Source organism: Poromitra crassiceps (assembly GCF_964638095.1).
Source record: "Poromitra crassiceps genome assembly, contig: HAP1_SCAFFOLD_288, whole genome shotgun sequence".
Taxonomy (NCBI): Eukaryota; Metazoa; Chordata; class Actinopteri; order Beryciformes; family Melamphaidae; genus Poromitra; species Poromitra crassiceps.
Window position 1 is genome coordinate 138,613 of NW_028152112.1, and position 24,672 is coordinate 163,284.

At 44.3% G+C, this 24,672-nt stretch overlaps 1 protein-coding gene across 1 annotated transcript in view; it reads left to right on the forward strand.

Moving 5' to 3' along the window:
- Positions 1-20,410: 20,410 nt before the first annotated feature.
- Positions 20,411-24,672, forward strand: part of LOC310770987 (ATP-binding cassette sub-family A member 2-like) — a gene marked incomplete at both ends in the record, with an annotated part of 49,093 nt that continues 44,831 nt past the window's right edge. The window contains 2 exon segments of the mRNA XM_083663680.1: positions 20,411-20,444; positions 20,551-21,167. Coding sequence (XP_083519806.1) covers positions 20,411-20,444; positions 20,551-21,167 — 651 coding nt within the window.

Sequence of the window (24,672 nt, forward strand, 5' to 3'; positions counted from 1 at the left end):
TGGAACATCTGTCCCATAGATCGAATCATGTGGTTTGAACTGGGGCACCTCCCTCTTCCTGCGCAGACCAGTCGGGGTTCCAGTTTTGCTCTCGGTCCCCAGGAAGAAGGTGTGGTCTGATACAAAAATGGGTGTGCACATCCCTGTCCAATTTGCAGGTAACACAGGATATGCATTAGCTCCACACAGCCACCAGCCCCCCATCACCCAAAATGTGCCATTTGATGCCATATTAAACTCTACTGGGGCGCCCTCTCCGCTTATCCAAGTCTGAGCACAATTTGTGGTATTTCCCATAGGAATAGAGCCAATTCTCTGCCTGTAACACATAGTGTGTTTAGCCACTTTTTCCAAAATGACTTTTTGCGGGCGTATTTTCCCTTGTTTTTGAGGGCGGATGGTTAGGTTCAAGTTCACCCAAAACTCTGAATCACACACCCCCTTCTTTAAGCCTGTGCTATAGGGGTCTGTGTCATCGACTATGATGCGGTGGGATTGGTAACCTACCCCTGCCATGCTGGCAAAACACTTAGCCTGCGCCTTGCTCATAGCTCTCCCATAGAGAGTAACCTGGTCAGATGAGAGAGGCATTTTTGAACACACATAGCAATCATTTTTATCAAAGCTCTTTGCTAATTTATGCACATAAGCGTACCACTTATTTCTAAATCTTGGTTGTGCGTTATCTTCTTCTTCTGGGCTCCACGGGTCTTGTCGGTATGTCCACCTCTTGTCTCTGTCCGGTAGTGGACTGTCACTTGTCAGTCTGATAATCATCAGTGTTACTGCGACTGCGAACAGTCCAATCAGTGCCCTTCCAAACATCTAAGTGCTAGTGGCTCAGCTGTTTTCTTCACCGAATTGAGACTAGCACTTCACTAGAAGGCCACCCTTTGTAGTCGGACTTCCTGCCACTAACCGTCGGTTGTCTGGAAAGGTATCACCTTTTTGCAATGTGTCTGATGAATCCACGTGTCTCTTTCAGCGATCTTCAGGGCAGTCGGAGTGGTCAGCAGGACTTTGTAGGGGCCGATCCAACGTGGACTGAACCAGCTCTTTCGCTTGATCTCTTTGATGAGGACTTCGTCACCTGGCTCCACACCAGTGTCCTGTAGGGCAGAAGAAATCTCTGGCAATTTATTTGCACGAGCCACTACAGTGTTTTTAAAGAGTTTGCACATCCAGTCTGCCAATGTGTTCTCAGACTCCGCCTCATCTGTTTCTCTGACGTCATCTACTATAGGCAGTCTAAACTGTCTTCCTTTTACGATTTCAAACGGTGACAAGCCCTGTTGTGTGGGTGTGATTCTCATGTACATTTCCACTAAGGAAATACAGTCTACCCATGGTCTTCCTGTCTGTTCCATGGCTTTCCTAAGTCTTAGCTTTATTGTACCGTTAGTCCTCTCGACCAATCCGGCGCTCTGGGGGTGGTAAGCACAATGGTGTTTCAGTTGGATGTCTAAATGTTTTGACATCTGTGAAACTATCTCATTCACAAAATGTGTCCCATTGTCGCTGTATATTTTCTCTGGGATTCCATGGTTTGGTATTATAACTTTGCAGATAGCTTTCGCTACTGTAATGGCGTCAGCATTCTTGGCTGGGATTATTTCAACCCATTTAGAGAAAGGACATATCAGGACTAAACAATACTTATATCCTTGGCATGGATTTAGTTGAATAAAATCCATATGTAAATATTGCCACGGAAATGATGCTGCAGGGAACTTTCCTCTCGCAGGTCTCTCATTTCCCTGTGAATTATGTCTACAACATATCATACATGATCTACAAAATTGTTTTGAAAATTTTGTGTAGTTATATGTGTAGAAGTGTTTGCCTATGGTCTCTACCATGCCCCCTGTTGACACATGGCAAGGACCATGTGTCAAAATAGCCGCAGTCTGATAGAGGCTCATAGGCAAAACCCACTTGTCTTGTATTCTGTAGAGGCCATCTTCATCTAGTTGTGCTTTGTCTGCTAACCATTTCACTCTTTCTCTTTCAGGTGCGTTTTGCTGCATGTCTCTCAAGACCTCAATCGGGATAGGTTCTGTGGGTTCCTGTTGTTGTACAAGGATGTGAAACCCATATCTGCCGACCGCAGCTTCTTTTGCTACTCTGTCTGCGTAGGCGTTACCACGTGATGTCATATCTTTTCCACTTGTGTGAGCAGCACATTTGCATATGGCAAGTTTCCTTGGTAATAACACGGCTGCCAAAAGATCTGTGAGTAGGCTTGCATGTGTTACTGGCTTTCCTGTTGAGGTTTGCATACCCCTACGGGCCCATTGGGCTGCAAACACATGTATAGTCGAGTGTGCATACTGAGAGTCAGTCCAGATTGTGACATCTTTTCCTTCTGCTTTTTTGCACGCCATGCTTAGTGCTACAAGCTCAGCTGCCTGTGCTGAAAATGTGTGTGGCAGTTGGCCTGCTTGCACAACTTCCTTGTTTGTGACTACTGCATAGCCTGTTTGATTTGCTCCAGATAGATTTTTAGAGCTTGAGCCATCCACAAACCATACTTCGCCATCTGTTAACGGGGTGTCTTTTAAATCTGGGCGTGGTAGGCATGTCATCTCTGTTTGTGTCTTACAACAATGCTCACTGCCATCATCAGGTGTAGGGAGCAATGTTGCAGCATTTAGAACTGTGCATCTTTTGATAGTAATGTGAGCTTGGGACATTAGAGTGGCTGTTAGTGCTAGATATCGAGCTGGCGATAGGAAAGACATTTTTGTTTCATTCAACAGCATGGAGACCGCATGCGGTACCATAAGTGTCAGTGGATGAAACAAAACTATCTCTGCTGTAGCATGGACTGCCATCGCCGCGGCGCAAACTGCTTGTACACAGAGGGGAAGTGCCATTGACACGGGATCAAGTCTCTTTGAGTAATAGCCTATTGGGCGTTGTTTGATTCCGTGTTTCTGGGTTAGGACAGATGTCATAAACCCATTCTTGCAATCTACCATTTGTGTGAACACTTTGCTGTAGTCAGGTAACGCGAGGACGCACGAGCTCACTAAACAATGTTTTGTTGTTGAAAACGCCTCATTAGCTGCAAACGTCCACTCAATTTCATTGCTCATTTTTAGATCGTTATCTCCATAGATGAGATCTAATAATGGCTGTGTCATTTCAGCGTAGTCAGGGACCCACGCTCTACAATAATTTGTCAATCCTAGGAATTGCATCATTTGGCGTTTGGTGCGGGGTCTTGGTGCATTCAGCACTGTTTGTTTTCTTGTGTCATGAATTTTCCTCCCATCCTTATTTAGACTATGGCCTAAAAAGATCACTTCCTCTTGCACAAACTGGAGTTTCTGTTTTGACACTTTGTTCCCTGTTTTCTCTAGGTGCTTCAGCAAGTCTATGGTTACTCTGGTGCATTCTTCTTTGGTTGGCGAGGCCACAAGAATGTCATCTACATAAACCAAAATTTGTGACGTCTGAGGGATGTGCAAGTTTGCGAGACAGTTTGCTATTTCTCTGGAAAAGATCGTGGGGCTATCAACAAAGCCTTGTGGTAGCCTCGTGTAACTGTATTTTACTCCACCAAAAGTGAAACCAAACCAACCTTGGGAGCTCTCCTCCACAGGTATAGAGAAAAATGCGTTGCTCAAGTCTACTACTGAAAAGTAGGCTTTGTTTGGTGTTAAACTATTCATTAGGGTGTGTGGATCGGGGACAGTGGGGGCAGTACTTTCCACTGCCTTATTGACAGCTCTTAAATCCTGAATCATTCTCCAGGACTGCTGGTCAGCTTTCCTTACAGGAAATATGGGTGTGTTGCAGGAAGCGTCTGGGCACTCCCGTAGGATGCCTGCTTTGACCATCTCTGCAATCACAGGTGTTATTCCTCTAATAGCATCTGGTTTCAGGGGGTATTGTCTCACATTGGGCCTGTAATGTGTCTTAGGTCTAACGCGCACAGGCTGAGCGTTGGCCATTTTTCCTACGTCGCTCTTCCCTTTGGACCATAATTTATCAGGGACTTGTTTTAATTCTTGTAATGCTTCATCTGTTAGTACACCTATAAATGAGTTACTTTGTTCACAGCATTCACTGTCTGGGCTGTGTTCCAATGAGTTTTGTGACTCATTAAATAACTCACATCATGTTTGTTCTATCGGGGCGAGGTGTGCTCTCGGGGTCATTGTTACAGTGAATCCTAAGTGTTTTCTTCTAATCCCTTTATGCCGTTGCCACCCATCTGTGTCATCCTCCCACTGGGTTATTTCCTCCCCCCTCACGGCTACTTTAGCTACGTTCTTCAATTTTACTCCTGGGGCGCGTGCTAGGGACATGTGTGGTATTTGGCCATATCCCATTAGTTTCTCTGCAGGGGGAGGTACTATTACAGCCACTGCTGCGTTTCCCTCCGTGTCCTCGTAGAGGGCTTTGAATGTCACTTTCTGTGGCCCTAATTGATTGATCTTTTGGTCAAACTCGTTGTCTGGGCCAGGGGTGCGTTTATAACGTAAAGTCACATGCAGTTCGTCTGGTCCCAGTGTCTCTTGAAATTCAGTCGGGGTGAGCATGGCTAACAGTTGGTCAGCTGTTCTAGTTATATCTGGATTTGGCATGTCTAGAGCCCAATAGTAATGTGGCTCTCCTACGGCCTGATGAACTAGTATTTGATCTGATATTGTCTGTCCTGGGCCGGCTGCCCGCATTCCTCCAGTCACTGGTACTAGACTAATTTTTAGTTTCTCCATTCCATCTCTCCCCAAAAGGTTCACTGGGCACTCTTTGATAAGTATAAATGTCATTTTAATTTGTGTGTCTGAATCCTCATCGATCATGTCTAGGGCTTTTGATATAGGTCTCTGATTTACCTGGCCATTTGCCGATTTTACATATATAACTCCTGTCTGGGGCCACATATTAGGGACTTCCTCTTTTAGGACTGATGTATCTGCTCCACTATCGCATAGGAAGGTGATTTGTTTTCCATTGATTAATAGGGTGCGGGTTGGCTTAACAGTTGTTTTTGAGAGGCTCAGGAGAACTTCTGCTAAATCTATCTGTACTGCCTGCTCTTCCCCTTTTAGTCAGTCCTGGTAATACCCAGAGTTTTGCTGGGGTGGGCCTTGATTATCCCTATTGCCACTGTATGGCTGTTGGTGATACCCTCCCCGATTTCCACCCTGGGCCCCCTGATTTTGTTCCTGTCCTTCTTCACTCATCTGTTCTCTGCACTCCCTAGCCATGTGCCCCTCTTTCCCACACCGGTAACATAGGAACTTTCCAAACTCATTCCTTCCTCCACGGCCCCCTCTTCCGTTCCCGCGGCCTCTACCGCCACCTCTGCCTCTGCCTCTGCCTCTGGCTCCACCCATAAAGAACACCTCACTGTCTCCGTCCTCTGACAGGAAGACTGCAACTGATTTCTTTTTCCTTTTTTCTTGAATGATGTCTGCACCTTGTTCTGCGTAATCTATGCAGTCTCCTACTGAGCATGTTCTGTGGTGTACACAGTGTTTTTTAATGAAGTCAGTGATGCCTGGGGAGAATCCATTCATGAGGGCCAACTTAAGCTGTTGTTGGTATGCTGTATCTGCCTCCATTGCATAGGCTATCCCACTGTGGTCTCTGAAGCATTCTTCCATTCTGGTGCGGAAATTTTGTACACTTTCTTTCTCTTCTTGTCTGCATGAGGATATTTTAGTGAAGTCCAGGCGTTTCTGGAACACCACTTGTACGCGATCGAGTACTAGGTCTAGTGCAGCCACCAGACCAGCGTTTCCTGCAACGAAACACACAGGTGGATTCTGTGCATCTAACCCTGTGAATACTCCCTTCACTCTCCCGTACTCATGGCCAAAAATCCCCATCAGGGCTTGCACGACTTCTAGTCCATTCAATTGAAATGATTGGACCAGAGCTCTGAAGTCTGCGCTAAATTTCACTGGGTCCTTTCTGTATGGGGTGAGTCCCTCGCATGCCTTAGTGCATTCTTCCTTAGTCCAGGGGCGGTACACTGAGATAGTCTGATCAATATCTCGATCTGCCCCTGCGCCTACTCCAAAGTGGGGGTTTGCCACTTGTATTAGGGGGAATGCGCTAGCCGCCTTTTCCTCACCTTTTTCCTTACTGGGGGCGCTACCTCCTACTGCACCTAGGTCCTCATCCTCATCCTCATACAGCCCTTTTGTGCTAGGGTATAGTGGGGCGTATGGTGGGGGTTTCTCCTCCCTAATCTTTCTCAGTCTCCGCCCCATCATAGGAGAGGAGCCTGCCATTGGGTCTAACAGCAACCCTTTCATTGTGGCTGAGGTAGATATTTTTTTTAGCTCCCTCTGCACTCTGATGTCTCTCTGTCTCCTTTTCTCTTCTTCCTCTTCTCTCACTTTCTGCTCATCTTCCCTTGCTTTCTCCATTATTATTCTCATCGCCTCATAAGGGGATGAGTTTGTCTCCTCATCTGCACCAATCGAAACTGATGCAGCCACTGTACTACGTATCTTTTTTTCCTCTTTCTCCAGTTCTCTTTTGTCTGCCTGTTCAACCCAGATGGCTGCACATTTTATCTGGGCTCCTAACTTTGCTCTTGCTTTTCCCTTCTTGCATGCTGCTGTGGCCACCAGTGTAGCCATTAAGTCATCACATTGCTCTTTTCCTAACTTTCCTTCAAACTTGTATTTGTCCCACCATTTTTTGCAATAGATCGTACTGCCAGGGCTAAACATAGCCATGAACTTTACATCGCCAGGCATTTCAGATTTCCCTTGCCCACTTCCCATAATTGCTTTTACTCAATGTGTTCTTACTAGACTACTTGTTTTTCAGAACCTAAGTTCCTAATTCACCACTTAGTGCGTTCCAATCGACCGCAGAGTTTCTGTTATCACCGCTTAGGTTTCCGCTCTGCGCGTTGGTTCACACTTGGCAACAAGTATCACACAGTCACTTCATTCACCACAAGTACTTTCACTTCTCTTATTTTAACCTCCTCTCCTGGGAGAACTATAGTTTTCTTTCACAAACCTCCTTTAGGTGGAGAAACCTTATATTTACCGTGTATCTTTGGTCTGTGGTTAGATCTGGATTCCCGTCAATCGTTCCTGAAGAGAAGAAGGTTGGACAGGTCTAATTCACCGGCCTGGCCACGAATTCACGTCCCAGGACTTTTTCAGGATCGGCTATGGACCCCGGCTGTCGACAGACTTCGGTGCGTCGTCCCTCCCTCTCTCCTGGTCAACGATGTTGGGATCCGGCTCGGAGGACCAATATGTTGGGGATATTTTTACCAGATGCAGCGCTTGGTTGTAAGACAAGCTTCCCCAGGTTCTTTCACCAAGATCTTTAACCCACTCAGACTCAAAGATAGACAGGACTCGAGTTCTCAGTTTTGCTTGCTAGCAAGGAGACAGTGTCGAGCGGCTCTCTGCACGACTCCAAGACACTTCTGCTCTCCATGCTCCGTGCTTAGTCTTTTATTTACTCGTGGTTACACATGAAGCAACATGAAGAAATGATCCTCCCAGTTCCTGTTTATCAGATAGTACACGTATGCATAATTTCAACACACATCAACAACGGTTGGACTGAACGCTGACTGCGCGAGCTGTTATTCTGCAACGTTAGATGAAGACTTCCTCATTTTAAAGCACAGCACGCACAAGTGAACATCCTTTTTACATAGGTCATCTCATTTTGACAGAGACACACACATATGACAGTTCCATTTCTGCACAAGCTGCAAAATATATAGGTCACAGTGCAGTAAACCGTTCAGTCAGCAGAGTGGCAGAAAACAGCCAACAGATAAAACATGATTAAGCAAATATGAAAAACACTTCTTCAAACCCTAACAATAGTGTATATACTGTGTGTATGTATGCATAGATGGATATAACTGATGCTATAGGCTTTGTGGTGGACTAGTTTATTACTGTAATTATAATAATGTATATATATATTTTATTTCTTTACAGAACCACATACACATGTAAACCACGCCCATGTCTGACCATTGCTCAGTCAAGTAAAAGTCTTGAAAGAAGATAAGTTGTCTGCTTCCGTGTTTTAACAGACACACCTGGAGCGAAGTTTAAATCCAATCAGAACCAGCAAGTTATAGTATCATATAGTCCTTTATTATAGCCTCAACAACAGTACTGTACTTATGTCTATTTAATAAGTAAACGTTGAGTTCTCACTGGGCACGTTTATTCAATGCTGCAACATCATTACACCTAAAACCCCTAGACCGGGTCATAACATGTGGCTTTATAAGTAAATCCCCAACCCATGCGAGCGCGAGCTCGAAAAATTGGGCCGATTCGAAATTGTGGGCCTGTCTGACACATGGCAGGTAGCTTTTTTGATCCCAGTCCAGCCCTGCTAGGTAGGTAGGTGCTTCATACTAATGATGTGATTCATGACCAGAGACTTTGACAATCCATCAGTTCCTACATGGTCACTGAAATACCAATACCCTTCAAGGTGGCAAGTGGGCGGGGCACATGAGGTTTATCGCTCTATAAACTAGCAAAGAAACACACAAACACACATGCGTGCGCACACTCACACACCCGCACACCCACAGCACAGAATACTACAACAGTTACAAAGAAGTGTAATTAGTGAGTTAGAGGCCGAGGCCCAAATCCACTCAAGATTGTTGCTAGCGTAAATCCGAAATCAGTCAACCATTGTTTTCATTTCCACCCATATTATTTGCAGAAACTGTCCAATTTCATTTTCATGATGGTGTTTTGGCGGGGCTCCAGACTGCAAAACCATTTCATCACATTTTTTGCAATCATTGTTCTTGGCAGTGCTACCCAAAACTATAACTGGTCACACCAGTCAGTGCAAGTGGTATAATGTGTCAGATAATAGGAATCGTTGTAAACTTCCCTTTAGGAGAATCCAAATTCATTTTCATTTGTGAGCATTTGCATACGGTTTGCCAAACACAACAGTCAATGAATGATCAGTGTCAGGCACTTGTGTGCCTTGAGGCAAGTCCAGGTGTGCTTTGGGATGTTGTGACAACCATACATTATTATTGCAAATAGTCTACATGTACAAAAAGTCACGAGTTAATTTTGAATTGGACTATATCAGTTATTTGTATGCACTCATAGGCAGATTCTATAGCCTAAAGAAATGATTTCAAGGATAACAGAGAAATAATGATGGGGAAACACACATAGAGGCTATTTTGCACAGGTATTAGGTGTGCCTTGAGCTTTTGTCTTGCCCTTTGGTGTGCCTCAGACACACACAAGTTTGAACACCACTGGTCAAGGTAGTTCAGATGTCACCTGCACATACTGTCTGTACACACACTCTTCCCCCATAAGCGACCCAGACATGTTCAGGCCAAAGTGACAAGTTATTAAGACACAAGTTGACCCTGGTGCCTCTCTATCTCAGATCTTCTACATTCGATCGTCAAATAGGTCTAATTATTTATTTTTTATAAATACTTGATTCTAATCTGTCCCATTTCCAATTGATTGTAAATATGTAAAGATCAAAAAGTCTTTGATCAACAAAAACAAACATCTAAAGCCTTTAGAAAAGAAAGAAACAAACACTGATTCAACTTGTTTAATCAAGTCAAAAATTACAGGCTCTGAAATTTAATCTCATGGCTGTTCCTGTGCAATGCTAACTGAACCTCACGTCATATTAAGATAAACAGAATTTCTGGCGTGAGGACTCTGGAGACGATAAACCTAGCACACACGGATACACTCCAATTATCGCTCTCCAATGATAGAAGTAGAATTGGCTACAGCCCAGGTGGTGTATGATGGTATATAATCTCTGGTCCTGGATTTGTTTGAAACACAGTCACTGAAGAACTAAATGTAGGAAATGAAATAAATTAACTGACAGTCCTTAAGTCAGTTTTGGTGGAGCACAAAGTCCTTCATCGCTTGTGGTAGTGGTAGGGAGTGGACTTGGTTCAGCCGATGTGTGCCCAGCACTGACCAGACTGTGAGGACATCTCTTGGCCTCCAGAAAGACCCTGAGAGCCTCAGTTTCTTCCCCCAGGCTGTCCGCATGATAAATGCAAGACAGTAGTAACTGTAGGACGTTGCCATGTTTTTTATTATTTTTTCTAACAATTATTTATGGTTCGATTATGGTATTTTATGCAGGCCGTGTTAGGCTACTGCTTTTTAAATTATTTGGTCTTTTTACTTAGGATACTGTACAGCACTAAATGGTTAGCACTTTATGATCAGCACTTTATGACTCTTATGTCCTGTGTCTTTTATTAGTGGCCGGGCCAGCGAAGCGCCAGGCCACTTCTTGTATTTGCCTGTATTCTTCATCCTCCCGGGAAGTTCGACTTCCCATGGATGAAAACTAACCAAACTTTGCACAAAGGTCCAGTCCCATGCCAAACGTCTTTGACACAAATTTGGGGCCAATAGTCCTAACGGTGGCACTACAGCGACCGTCTAAAGTTTAAAACTGAAAAAATTCATAAAAAATCAGGCGTACGTGCTACGGCTTTGCAACTTTCACCGAAATGTGCGCCTAAATGAGGGGAAGCTTTTGTACAATGCAACCTATGGCCAATTATGAAGTCTAAAGACCGCAAAACTGCAAAAACTGCAAAAACCATTAAACCCTACTCCTCCCACATTTTTTCTTCAAACGACACCAAACTTCAGTATCTGCATCGTTAGACTGTTCTACACAAAAGTATCAAACCAGATTTTCGATCGGTCAAAAATTGAGCCCACAGTGCATCAAAACGTTGAATTCTGGCCCCGTGTATAGCCTAATTACCTTAATTACCTTTGGCAATTAGGTTGTATTTGTGATGTCATCAGTCAGTCAAGCAATTGTGATGCCATCACTAATGTCACTCGAGCAATTGTGATGTCATAATATTTTTTTTCCCCATTGACTTGCATGGGGTTTCGAAAAATCTTGTTACATTTGGCAATTAGGTTGTATTTGTGATGTCATCAGTCAGTCAAGCAATTGTGATGCCATCACTAATGTCACTCGAGCAATTGTGATGTCATAATATTTTTTTTCCCCATTGACTTGCATGGGGTTTCGAAAAATCTTGTTACATTTGGCAATTAGGTTGTATTTGTGATGTCATCAGTCAGTCAAGCAATTGTGATGCCATCACTGATGTCACTCGAGCAATTGTGATGTCATAATATTTTTTTTCCCCATTGACTTGCATGGGGTTTCGAAAAATTTTGCAGTAAATTAGCTGTAATTCAGAAACCATAACAGCTACAGCTACGAAACTTCGTAGGGAGGTGCACAGAGGGGCCTTATACTATACACGAAAGAAATACACAAATTGAGCAGATGGTGGCGTTATAATAGCCCTCTTTACAGCCTGCACTCGGCCCCTAATAGCCTAAACATGGTCGTCCGTCCCCCTCGAATTGGAGCCGTCTCGCCGTCTGGCGGCGCCAGCGAGCCCCACATGCTCGGACGCCACTACGCCCCCCCCCCCCCCCCCCCCCGCGGAAGCTCCGTGTGAAAATGGCGGAGATTGTGTGCCAGGCAGTCTGAATGAAATTGAATGTAACGTTCCCAATTCTATGTATTAAATTCTAAAAAACGACCCTCAACATTTGGGAAGGCTAAGCCACACAACTAGTTGTTATAATCTAACATCATGCTTTGAAAGGCGACTTTACGACGAAGAGCCAGGGCAACGGCCAATCACAACTCTCCTGCAGCTGTCGTCACGCACGTATTGTCGCCGTGAAGTCACATTTTCGAGCAGCCCCCGTCAGCCGACGGCGGCCCCTCCCCGTAGGACGGGGCTCCACCCGCCGTCACACGGGGAGGGCGGGGCGAGGCTCTGACGGACGACCATGTTTAGGCCTTAAGGAGGATCTGCAGTCCTCTTCGGCCGAGCTCGTGTTGGGCCAGCCACTAAGAGTCCCTGGGGAGCTATTGTGATGTCATGTCATAAGTGACATCACATGTGGTGTGATGTCACTCCTTTGCATCGACTTCCACAGTACGGCAATTGGGTTGTATTTATGATGTCATCAGTCAGTCAAGCAATTGTGAAACCATCACTGATGTCACTCGAGCTATTGTGATGTCATGTCATAAGTGATGTCACAAATCCTTTCTGGTTGACGCTATATAAGTGGGAACAGTATATCTTTCCATGTAAGGTCCCAGTTGAGATGCCTCGCAACAAAAAACGCCATCAGATGATCAAGAAGCTCCATGCTGCAAGGAAATCAGAAAAAGCTGGTGCTAACACTGCAATTGCTGAACAAATCCATATCAACAATTCCCCAGATCGATCAAGACATAATGTTGGTGAAATCCCTGCAACATTATGTCCCATGGTCCATAACTTCTGAACCGTATGGTCTATCATCAAAGCCTTGAGACTTGCCCGGCCACGACCCATTGCTGCGCAGCAGCTATAATTGTTATTATTGTTGTTTTCTTTCTTCTTTGACATAGTGTAAAGGCAGAGACCTAATCCTATTTCATTTCACTGCATGTTTTACCTTGTATGACATTGTATGTGACAAATAAACTACCCTTGACCCTTGACCCTTGAGGATCCGCCCTCACATCCAGCTGTGCCTGCTCTGTTTGTCACCAGGGCCGGGTCAGCACCGTGGTCCAGCAGCAGCTGGACGAAGGCCGTGTTGCACCTGTTATTCAGCACCACCTCCAGCAGGAAAGAAGCCACATCACGGGTCAGAACGCCAGCGGCCTGGAGCAGCAGGCGGAAGCAGTCCAGGTGGTTGTGTACAGCACTGATGTAGAGAGGGGTCAGGGTGTCTGAGCCGTGTATGATTCTGTTCGGGTCGGCCCCGGCTTCCAGGAGGATCCGGACACAGTCCAGGTGACCAAAGCTCACGGCCAAGTAGAGAGGTGTCCAGTAATACTCATCAGCTAGGTCTACCTGTGCTCCCTGTGTGATCAGGTAGTCCACACAGGCAGCATGACCCCACAAGGCTGTGTATGCCAGAGGGGTCCCACACCCATAAAAACACTTCTCATTGATCTGCCTTCTGAAGTGGTCTTCCTGCAGCAGGCTCCTCAGTGTGTCCAGGTCTCCTTCACAGACGGCATCATAGAGCTGCGTGTCATCATGCCCTGCTTGAACAGCCATTCCTTCAGATGTGTCACTGTACCACACTGACTTGTATGCTGTGTCTCAAACAGAAGGTATTATTTGGCCGCAGCTCGGCTGCTGTGTGGCCAATGAGACCAGCATCACTGATGATATCAGATTTATGACATCACTGATGATGTCACAGTGGGATTTATGACATCGCCAATGATGTCACAGTGAGATTCATGACATCACTGGGATTTATGACATCACTGGGATTTATGACATCACTGATTAGGTCACAGTGGGATTTATGACATCACGGATGATGTCACAGTGGGATTTATGACATCCCAGTGGGAAAATCACGGTGCAGAGAAACATTACATTACATTACATTACATTACGTCATTTGGCAGACGCTTTTATCCAAAGCGACTTACAATAACACATTTTTGTCAGCAATAGAACAATCAACTATGGAGCACAGTCTGTGACAACTACAACTTCTGAAGGAACAGTGGTACAAGTTTAGGTTAGTGGTACAAGGTTGGTTAGGTTTTTTTTTTTTTTTTTTTTATATAAGGAAAGAGAGAGACGAAGTTAGATCAAGGAGGGCCCAGAAACAGACATCTTACAGACATACTTCCCATCTCTGATTCATTTAAACTTTTTACAACACCAGCAACAGAATTAACTAATGTGAGCCCAGCCTAAAATCCATTAGCCATGATTATGGCGCTACAATCCACAACATTTTGATAGTATTAGTCTCATTATTAATGTTGAATATATTATTGCATATTATTTTAGTAAGCTATTGTAACCCCCATAAATTCAACATAGTCAAATTAATTTGTAGGGTTAATATTCCTTTTCTCAAAATAATTACATTCCTGTTCTTAGAATAATCACATGCAGTTTTCAACATCTTCCCGCAGAGGGCGCTAGGTCCCTGCAGGAAGATTGCATTCAGCTGATGTCAAAAGGAGAAAAACGTAGAGTAAGAAAAAACGGAAACAGAAACATTAGCAGCAGCGTTCGCCATGCAAGCCTGATGCAAGCTAGCAAGAAGAAGAAGAAATAAAAAAGTTGTTTTAACAGCTAAAGTTTATCTTGAAGAGTTTTTGAGACCAAGGTACCGTGTTTTTAAACCTTGTGGTTCACACTGGACCTTGCGGAGGACGAGGATTTGATTTGTTTTGATGATATTTCTCCGGTTGGTTTTTGTATGGTCGATTCTGAGAGAGGGGACGACTGATAATCTCCAGCGTGCAGGAGGCACCACAGCGTCCCCAGCTGCTACTGGTGGAGTCGAGGAGCTGATCCATGGATGTGGACCACCGCTGCTTCTCCACTTGGATACAGATAAGCTTAGAGAGATATAGGGGGCCCCTAATTGCACTAAAACTACGTAGTTGACTGAAAAGACTTGTGGACTGTACCGACTAAACTGAATCTCAAGACTAAAGAACGTTGATCGAAAGGAGGAAAACCAAGGACAAAGGAAAACGCGCTTAAGTTAAATATAGCACTACCCGGGTAGTAACAGGAACTTAAGGGTGGACACTTTAAGTTAATTTTATTTTCTGTTATACAGTATCTGAAGAGCTCTAAAAAGAAAGAAAGATTGTTGTATCTGATTTTCTGGAATAAATGTATTTTTATCTGTGTAATCAAAAGAAAAGTATTTGAGTCTTACTTACCATTCTCCTTACAGGGCCCTAGACTTGAGTTACTGATATAACTATTTGATTGGGTTAACTTATCAAGTGGTTACATCATTTTGTGGCGAGCCAGCCGGGAGAAGGTTAAGTAAGACTCAAACATAGCTCATACAGTAATACACTGGTAAATTGTTTGTTTGAGGTTTACAAAAGAACGTAAATATGACTACCATTACTGATCTTGAACAAGAGTTTGGGGTAGATTCGGAGAGGTCAGTCGTAGCTTTGGGCATTAGTGACGATGACACAGATGAGGAAATCACAGAGGCTCTGATGAGATATGGGAAAGTGGCTACGATAATCAGACTAAAATCAGAGAGAGTTATTATTGAGTTTGATTCTGAAAAGGCAGTTAAAGGCCTTAAGCCACAGTTTCCCTGTGAAGTAGCCCCGACTAAAGACCCCGACGCGAAGTGGTGCTTAGTTAGCTTTGACAACATGATCCCTTCAACTAGCAAGCCCCCTTCCCCAATACCATCCCACCATAGTGGAGCAACCTCAGAAAAAGAAGATTCTGAGGAGAGTGAGTCAGATGATGTGGCATCCACCAAAACACAAATACCCTCATCCCCTAAGAATAAATCTGAGACAGCTCGTGCCAAACCCCAGTCAACCTCTAAATCATCTGATAAGGGGGCAAAGCCCAAAACACGAGCTGTGCCAGTCAATCTAGCTACATTAGATAAGGATGTACTCAACCCCAAAGATGTTCAACGCATAATAGTAGAGCATGTTATCAAAAATCAAGCATCTTCTGCCCCAAGCCTAGGCTCCAAGCGACTGAGGTCCTTCTCAGGCAGAGTGCCCAAACCACCAGGCGAAGTCGACTTTGAGACCTGGTGCCTACATGCTGAGCTCATGTTTCAGGACGGCCTGCCAATAGACATGCAAAGAAGGATGATATTGGAAAGTTTGCTTTCTCCTGCTTTGGACATTGTAAAGCAACTTGGCTCTCATTCACATCCCCAAGAATATGTCAGACTTCTTCAGTCAGCGTATGGACTTGTTGATGATGGAGAGGAAATCTTCGCCAAGTTTCTCAGCACGCACCAGGATGCAGGCGAAAAAGCATCTGAATATCTTCAGAGACTACAAGCACTTCTTAGCACTGCAGTCAGACGAGGCGGATTACACAAAGCTGACGCCGACCGACAGCTATTCAAACAGTTCACTCGCGGCTGCTGGGATCAAACCCTGCTACTGACTCTTCAACAAAAGCTCAAGACTGAGACTCCACCTGACTTCTCTGAACTTCTTCTCGAGCTGCGAACAGAAGAGGAAAGGAGAGCAGTGAAGATGGATAGAATGCAACGTCATTTTGGGAGCTCCAAAGTGAAACCCTCCTTGCACTTTCAGTCTGTTGCAGAAGTCACTCCCAAAATTGACCCCAACACAGAACTGCTACAGAAATATGTAGCAGAGACAGAAAGCCTCAGAAAACAAGTGGCTGATCTACAAGTACAGCTTACAGAAAAAAGAGCTCAGAGGAGAGGGAAACATGACCAACATATTCCCACAGTTCTAGAGGCACAGCCAGCTGAAATGCAAATGCATCTGCAGACACCAAGGCCAGAACCAAAACCCTGGTTCTGTTTTAAATGTGGAGAAAATGGCCACATTGCAAGACAATGCGAAAATGTCCCAAACAAAGACCTGGTTGACAAGAAATACAAAGAGCTGAAAGTCAAACAGCAAGAGTGGAAAGCAAAGTACGGGCAAGCTTTAAACTGGACCGGGTTTCAGTAGAGGGACAGACTGAGGCCCAACCAGAACAAAGTCCCCAACCAGCACAAAATTCTACACCGAATCAGAGACACAAAAAGGTAAAAAACATGAGTCAGTCTATAACTGAAATGTCAGAAAAGGCTCTTTTGAATGCACTAGTCGGATCAAAACACACTGCCACACTGACTGTTGATGGAGTTCAATGCACTTGTCTCCTTGACTCAGGCTCTCAGGTGACAACTGTGTCAGAGTCTTTCCACAAGCTCCACCTGTCCTCACGGTCAATCCAACCATTGCACAACCTTCTGGATATAGAGGGGGCAGGTGGTCAAACTGTGCCTTATCTGGGATACACAGAGTTAAGCATCTTCTTCCCAGAAGAAATTGCAGGGAAACCCGAAGAAATAAGCACTCTAGCACTTATCGTACCTGATTGTAGAACAAACCAAGAAGTTCCTGTGCTGGTTGGAACAAATGTTTTGGATGTAGTTTATGAAAGCTATGCAGCCTGTAAAGAGTCCAATGTTAACAACAAACAAATACATTGTGCTAATGCTCCTCTGATCAACAGAATGTACCACAGACATGAACCAGACAGTGGGAAGGTTGGAAAAATAAAGCTGATGAGTAAGAAGTGTGTGGCCATACCAGCAGGTGAAAAAGCTGTTTTGACAGGATACGCCAGAAATGTCTGCATTTCCCCAGGCGCACCTCTGATAGTTGAGGCTACAGGTTCTAGCTTACCTGGTGGTCTAATATTCTGCAGTTATGTCATGACTGCACCAGCTCAAACATCTTTCAAAGTCCCCATTCTTGTAAAAAATTAAAGTGCCCGTGTCATCAAAGTGCCTGCTTCTCAGACCATGGCTGAACTCCACAAACCATTGTCAGTCTCACGTTTACCATCTGCTGAGAGTCAAGGCATTGATGCAGATAAAGCCCCTCAAACTGCCACAACAACTGCTGTGTGCAGTAACATCAGCTCAACTGATTCAGCCTGCGCTCTGAAATTTGATTTCACTGATTCCCCGCTGTCTGAAACATGGAAAAAGAGAGTCACTGAGAAACTAAATTCTATGTCAGATGCTTTTGCCACACATGAACTAGACTATGGACACACCACAGCTGTAAAGCATCGTATACGGCTCTCAGACCCCACTCCGTTCAAGCAACGCCCAAGGCCCATTCACCCCTCAGATTTCGAAGCCGTCAGGCTACACCTGAAAGAACTGTATGATGCCAACATAATCCGTGAATCTGAAAGCCCATTCGCATCTCCCATTGTAGTTGTGAAAAAGAAAAATGGCACAATCAGACTGTGCATTGATTATCGCAAGTTAAACAACCAGACAATCAAAGACGCGTACGCCTTGCCACATATTGAGGAAGCCTTTTCATCTCTGACAGGCTCAAAATGGTTTTCAGTCATGGATTTAAAATCCGGATATTATCAGGTCGAAGTAGAGGAGGAAGATAAGCACAAGACGGCGTTTGTAACACCTATGGGATTTTGGGAATTTAATCGTATGCCCCAGGGGGTGACTAATGCTCCCAGCACATTTCAACGTGCAATGGAGAAATGTGTAGGCAGCTTGAACCTCAAAGAAGTTCTAGTGTTTTTAGACGACCTAATTGTCTTCTCTAACACGCTTGAAGAGCATGAAGAACGTCTGATGCATGTTCTCAGTAAACTGAAGGAATTTGGACTCAAACTCTCCCCTGAGAAGTGTCATTTCTTCAAAACATCCGTCAGATACCTTGGGCACATTGTGTCAGAGAAAGGGGTGGAGACAGATCCAGGAAAGATAGCCGCTCTCACAACCTGGCCGAAACCCAACAACATAAAAGAGCTAAAATCGTTTCTGGGATTCGCCGGATATTATAGGCGATTCATCCGGGACTATTCTAAGATAGCAAGGCCCTTGAATGATCTAACAGCAGGCTATCTCCCCACTAAAAAGTCTCGTAGGGGAAACCCAAAGAACACCCCTGTAGTCGACCCAAAGAAACCATTTGCTGAAAAATGGACATCAAAAAGTGATGACGCGTTCAACACACTGATCCACAAACTCACAACTGCGCCAGTTCTAGGCTTCGCAGATGCTACAAAGCCTTACATTCTGCATACTGATGCGAGTCTACACGGGTTAGGCGCGGCTCTTTATCAAGAGCAAGACGGTCAGTTAAGAGTGATAGCTTTTGCTAGCAGGGGGCTATCTAACTGTGAAAAGCGTTATCCCACCCATAAACTAGAGTATCTTGCTCTTAAATGGGCAGTAACCGAGAAATTCTTTGACTACCTTTATGGAGCAAAGTTTACAGTGGTAACTGATAACAACCCCCTGACGTATGTTTTGACAACGGCTAAATTAGACGCTGCAGGGCATAGGTGGTTGGCAGATCTCTCAACTTTTGATTTCAATGTGCAGTACAGGGCTGGAAAGAACAATCAGGATGCGGATGGCCTTTCTAGAAGACCACATCTCCAGAGTGAGATAGATCACACATCTGAGGATGAGGACAACCGGATAGAGCAGTTCATAGCCCGGTTTGTTCAGGAAAGGGAGGAACCAGTAATCTCGGTAGATGTAGTAAAGGCTGTCTGCCAGAGGCATCTTGCCCAGAAAACTTCCAGTGTAAACCCTGAGCTATCTGTAGCATCAATCGCAGTCGAATGTCTCGCTATTAGTGACAGTGTCATTCCACCAGAGTACAGCCATGCAGATTTGTTACCAGGGTCATGCACATTACCCCGCCTCTCTCAGCAAGATTGGGCTCTAGAACAAAAGAAAGACCCCGCTATTAGCAGAGTGATGTCTATACTGAAAGGGGGAAGACGTCTCTCACACAGGATGAGACAGCGTGAAGACAGGGAGGTTCAGCTTATGTTACGTCTCTGGGCCCAGCTAGTCATAAAAGATGAAGTGCTCTACAGGAAGCGGATAGTGAGTGGGGAAACCTCGTACCAACTAGTTTTACCACAAAGCTACAGGAAAGTGGCTCTAGAGGGCCTTCACGATGCCACTGGCCATATGGGTATTGACCGCACCATGGATTTGGTGCGCACTCGTTTCTACTGGCCTCACATGTCAGCAGATGTTAATAACAAAGTACAAACATGCGAGCGGTGCATTAGACACAAGGCCAGGGCTGAACGTAGTGCTCCTCTAGTTAACATCCAAACAAGCAGACCACTCGAACTGGTTTGTATAGATTATTTGTCTTTAGAGCCAGATGGAAGGGGTACCAAAAATATACTTGTTATCACAGACCACTTCACCAAATATGCCGTGGCTGTACCAACACCTGACCAGAAGGCAAAAACAGTTGCAAAGGCATTGTGGAATAGTTTCTTTGTCCATTATGGATTCCCTGAGCGGTTACATAGTGACCAGGGCCGGGATTTTGAATCCACTCTCATCAAGGAGTTGTGTAGCTTGCTTGGCATAAAGAAAACTCGAACAACGCCATATCATCCACGCGGGAATCCCGTGGAAAGATTTAACAGGACACTTCTAGCTTTGCTAGGGACACTAGAGGAAGGAGACAAGATCAAATGGAGAGACTTTGTGCAGCCATTAGTGCACACTTACAACTGCACCAAGCATGACACCACTGGATACTCTCCATACCAACTCATGTTTGGAAGACAACCCAACCTACCAATTGACATTGCTTTTGGCTTGACCTCTGTTGGACAAAGTAAAGTGTCCCACACTGAATACGTTAAGAGTCTCAGAGAGAGTCTCACAGAGAGCTATAAAATTGCAACTGAGCACAGTGCAAAGAGTGCTCTCCACAACAAACAGCGCTTCGACAAAAGAGTCAGAGAGTCAAAGCTGGAGGCTGGAGATCGTGTTCTAGTGAGGAATGTTGGAATTCGTGGGCCACATAAAATAGCCAACAGATGGAGTCAGACAATCTACAAAGTCGTAAAACAAGTGAGAGACCTACCTGTTTATGTCATAGCACCTTTTGGCTCAGATGGGCCAGAAAGAGTGCTACACAGAGACTTGTTGCTACCCTGTGGTTTCCTGCCCTCCGCAGTTGTAGAACAAGAGCCCAGCAAGCGTAAAGCAGGAAGAGAGTCTAGAGCTTCACAGTCCAACAATACAGCTGTGGCTGGAAGCTCTGACAAAGATGAAACTGAGGAGAATCTCCTGTCAGGAAGCGATGATGAAGAGACAGGTGCTGACTACTACTGTCCTCACGTCACACCTGTGGATGACACAAATGTCACAGACAATGAGGGAGGAAGGATGGATAACGGCCTGCGAAATGAACCTGAATTGAGCTCCATTGGAGAGAACACTCCCACAAAGCAAAGAGACACAAATGCGGAAAACAGTCTTGTCAAAGGAGACAGCCCCGCTGTAACAGACAGTATCCCCCCACATAGTCCTGCATCAGAGAGTGGGATTGAGGAATCAGTGGTGGAATCTGCCCTCGACCCAGAGGCACCTGCTTTCCATCCTCAAGAGTCAACGGAGAGCTCTGAGAGCACAGCTGTCGAGAATGAGCAAACAGTTGAGCCTGGGGAAGCTGGAACTCCAGGTCCAGCCTTGGATGAAGTAGAAGAGGAGAGAGGTTCTCAGGCGTCTGATGTGGGTGAAGAGGATCACGGAGATGAAGAGGATCACGGAGATGAAGAGGAAACAGAGAATGTGGAAATGAGGAGATCTACACGAGAAAGAACGCTCCCTAAAAGACTGACATATCCATCATTAGGGAACCCCCTAGTAGTAGTTATGGAGTCATTATTAAATGGGTTAAATAAGGCCTTTGCTGATGCTCTTAGTATTGACTCTCTGCCACAAATTTGTCAGTTACAGCCACGGGAGTCTGAGATAGTGTAAGAAGTTGAGCATGCAGGGACGCATGCAAGGTCAGAGGGGGAGGATGTAACCCCCATAAATTCAACATAGTCAAATTAATTTGTAGGGTTAATATTCCTTTTCTCAAAATAATTACATTCCTGTTCTTAGAATAATCACATGCAGTTTTCAACATCTTCCCGCAGAGGGCGCTAGGTCCCTGCAGGAAGATTGCATTCAGCTGATGTCAAAAGGAGAAAAACGTAGAGTAAGAAAAAACGGAAACAGAAACATTAGCAGCAGCGTTCGCCATGCAAGCCTGATGCAAGCTAGCAAGAAGAAGAAGAAATAAAAAAGTTGTTTTAACAGCTAAAGTTTATCTTGAAGAGTTTTTGAGACCAAGGTACCGTGTTTTTAAACCTTGTGGTTCACACTGGACCTTGCGGAGGACGAGGATTTGATTTGTTTTGATGATATTTCTCCGGTTGGTTTTTGTATGGTCGATTCTGAGAGAGGGGACGACTGATAATCTCCAGCGTGCAGGAGGCACCACAGCGTCCCCAGCTGCTACTGGTGGAGTCGAGGAGCTGATCCATGGATGTGGACCACCGCTGCTTCTCCACTTGGATACAGATAAGCTTAGAGAGATATAGGGGGCCCCTAATTGCACTAAAACTACGTAGTTGACTGAAAAGACTTGTGGACTGTACCGACTAAACTGAATCTCAAGACTAAAGAACGTTGATCGAAAGGAGGAAAACCAAGGACAAAGGAAAACGCGCTTAAGTTAAATATAGCACTACCCGGGTAGTAACAGGAACTTAAGGGTGGACACTTTAAGTTAATTTTATTTTCTGTTATACAGTATCTGAAGAGCTCTAAAAAGAAAGAAAGATTGTTGTATCTGATTTTCTGGAATAAATGTATTTTTATCTGTGTAATCAAAAGAAAAGTATTTGAGTCTTACTTACCATTCTCCTTACAGGGCCCTAGACTTGAGTTACTGATATAACTATTTGATTGGGTTAACTTATCAAGTGGTTACACTATCAATTAATAATTATCCAGTCACTGTAATAGCTACTACTGAGACTACTGAATGTGCCACATGATTCAGAGGATGAGGAGCGCAATCTAAGAAAAATCGCAAAAACGTAAACTTTAAAGTTTGATTTATTCAAATGACTCAAATGTACAAAAAGTGTCAAACTCATCATCAACACCAGACACTTGCTATTATGCGTTGATTGTGCACACTATATAAAAAACTAGGGAAAACCATCTCTGTGATGGTAGAAACTATGTGACTGCCAAAAAGTGGCACAAGGCGATTTAACCCTTGAAAAGCTGGTCTGAAAAACGCCATAGGTTGAGGCCACGTCTCATCATAGACAGGCCGCATGTCTGGGAACGCCCACAAAATGTTAAACGGCTGGCGCGCGAGTGGGGTAAAACCGCCGATATATCTCATGGGCTGACTCACCAAAAGACGTGCTGCGGCTCTAAACTACAGGTTCGGGGGTTCTAGAGCAGAACACAAGACGTCTGCTCAGATGTGCGTTTACTGCGGTGGTTAAATCCCCGATCGTGTCTGCCTGGGCTGGGCTATCAGCTAAATTCTAACTTTGCTGAATGGATAGAACAGGGGAATTTACCCCACCCTGACCCTGCCCCCAGGCTAACCCAGCGTCTATTGTGGGCGTTCCTAGAGCCTGTATGGGCGTTCCCAGACATGCAGACTGTCTCTATAGAGCCATTTTGGGGATACTGTAGGTTGTGAATTTGAAGTAACTGGTTTTTAACCCTTGAAAAGCTGGTCTGAAAAAGGCCATATAGAGCCATTTTTTTGTATATATGGGTAGGTGGACAGTATTTGTGAACATTGATATTTGATACCTTTTTCCTCCCCAAAGTGAAGTACAGTAGCTGGTTTTTCATGCATTTCACAGGTCTATTAGATAGGGGTGCACCGATCGATCGACACGCAATCTGTATCGGCCGATTTGGACCTCAAATATGTGATCTGCTGTTTCCGATATTCCTTTAATGTTGCCGATCGCATAGCCGATCATGCTGCACGTGAGAAACATGAGGCAGCCCATTTTCATGTCTTCAATGTCTATCGTTTAACTTTCATATTGTGCTCTAACGTTTATATCATTGTGTTGCAAAGCACACACTTTGCTTTCGTCAGTGTACTCACCTCCATGCACACACCGCACCAGACTGTCAACACACCCCTTGCGTCTTTGAATCACACAAATCAGCTGGTGATTAGAGCAGCCTCAGCAGAGAGAAGTTACCTCCAGTCCTCCCGCCTACCGAGGCATTTGCATGCTGTTAAGTCCGTGTGTATTAAAGTCCCAGATTGACACGGTGCTACTGTGGTAGTCGTGGTAGTCGGGGTATGGAGGACCAGGAGGGTCTTACGCTAATGAATAGAGTGTCCCCTTAATAATTATCCAATCGTACAATTAAAAAGAGTAATTTCAAAAAGAATTCACAAATGATGTATTAATACATCATTAAAAAGTCGTATTTGGAAAAGGAACTTCAAAAACATCCATTAAACAGTGTATTTCAAAATGGAATTACGAATACATCATTTAAAACATCATTTAATACATCGTTTCCTTATTCCTATTCAAAATAACCATTTGGAATTGTATTTGAAGTCACTATATTAAATCCCCGATTCGAAATAACGATTGGAAATGCCATTTACCCATTGCATGACACTTTTGGCCTTAGCCTAGAAAAACTGTGTAAAACAATGCAAATTAGACGTGTACTTTAATTTTAAATTTGACATACCTTGTAGGCCCTGGAGAGTCTTAAGCTAATGAATAGAGTGTTCCTTTAATAATTATCTACCGGTAATCGTACAATTAAAAAGAGTAATTTCAAAAAGAATTCACAAATCACGTATTAATACATCATTAAAAAGTCGTATTTGGAAAAGGAACTTCAAAAACATCCATTAAACAGTGTATTTCAAAATGGAATTACGAATACATCATTTAAAACATCCATTAAACAGTGTATTTCAAAATGGAATTACGAATACATCATTTAAAACATAATTTAATACATCATTTCCTTATTCCTATTCGAAATAACCATTTGGAATTGTATTTGAAGTCACTATTTCAAAACCAATTCAAAAAACCGATAGGAAAACCATTTTGTTTTAACATGACACTTTTTTGCTCTTTGTCCCCAGCCAAACAGTGTCAATCGTGAATCCATGGTCCTAATGCAAATGAGCCATGTAACAGGCTCTCTGATTGGCTAGAGAGGCAGTCCACTGAGCCAGGCTCTTTCGTGCCTCAAAGCTCTCTAGCCAATCAGAGAG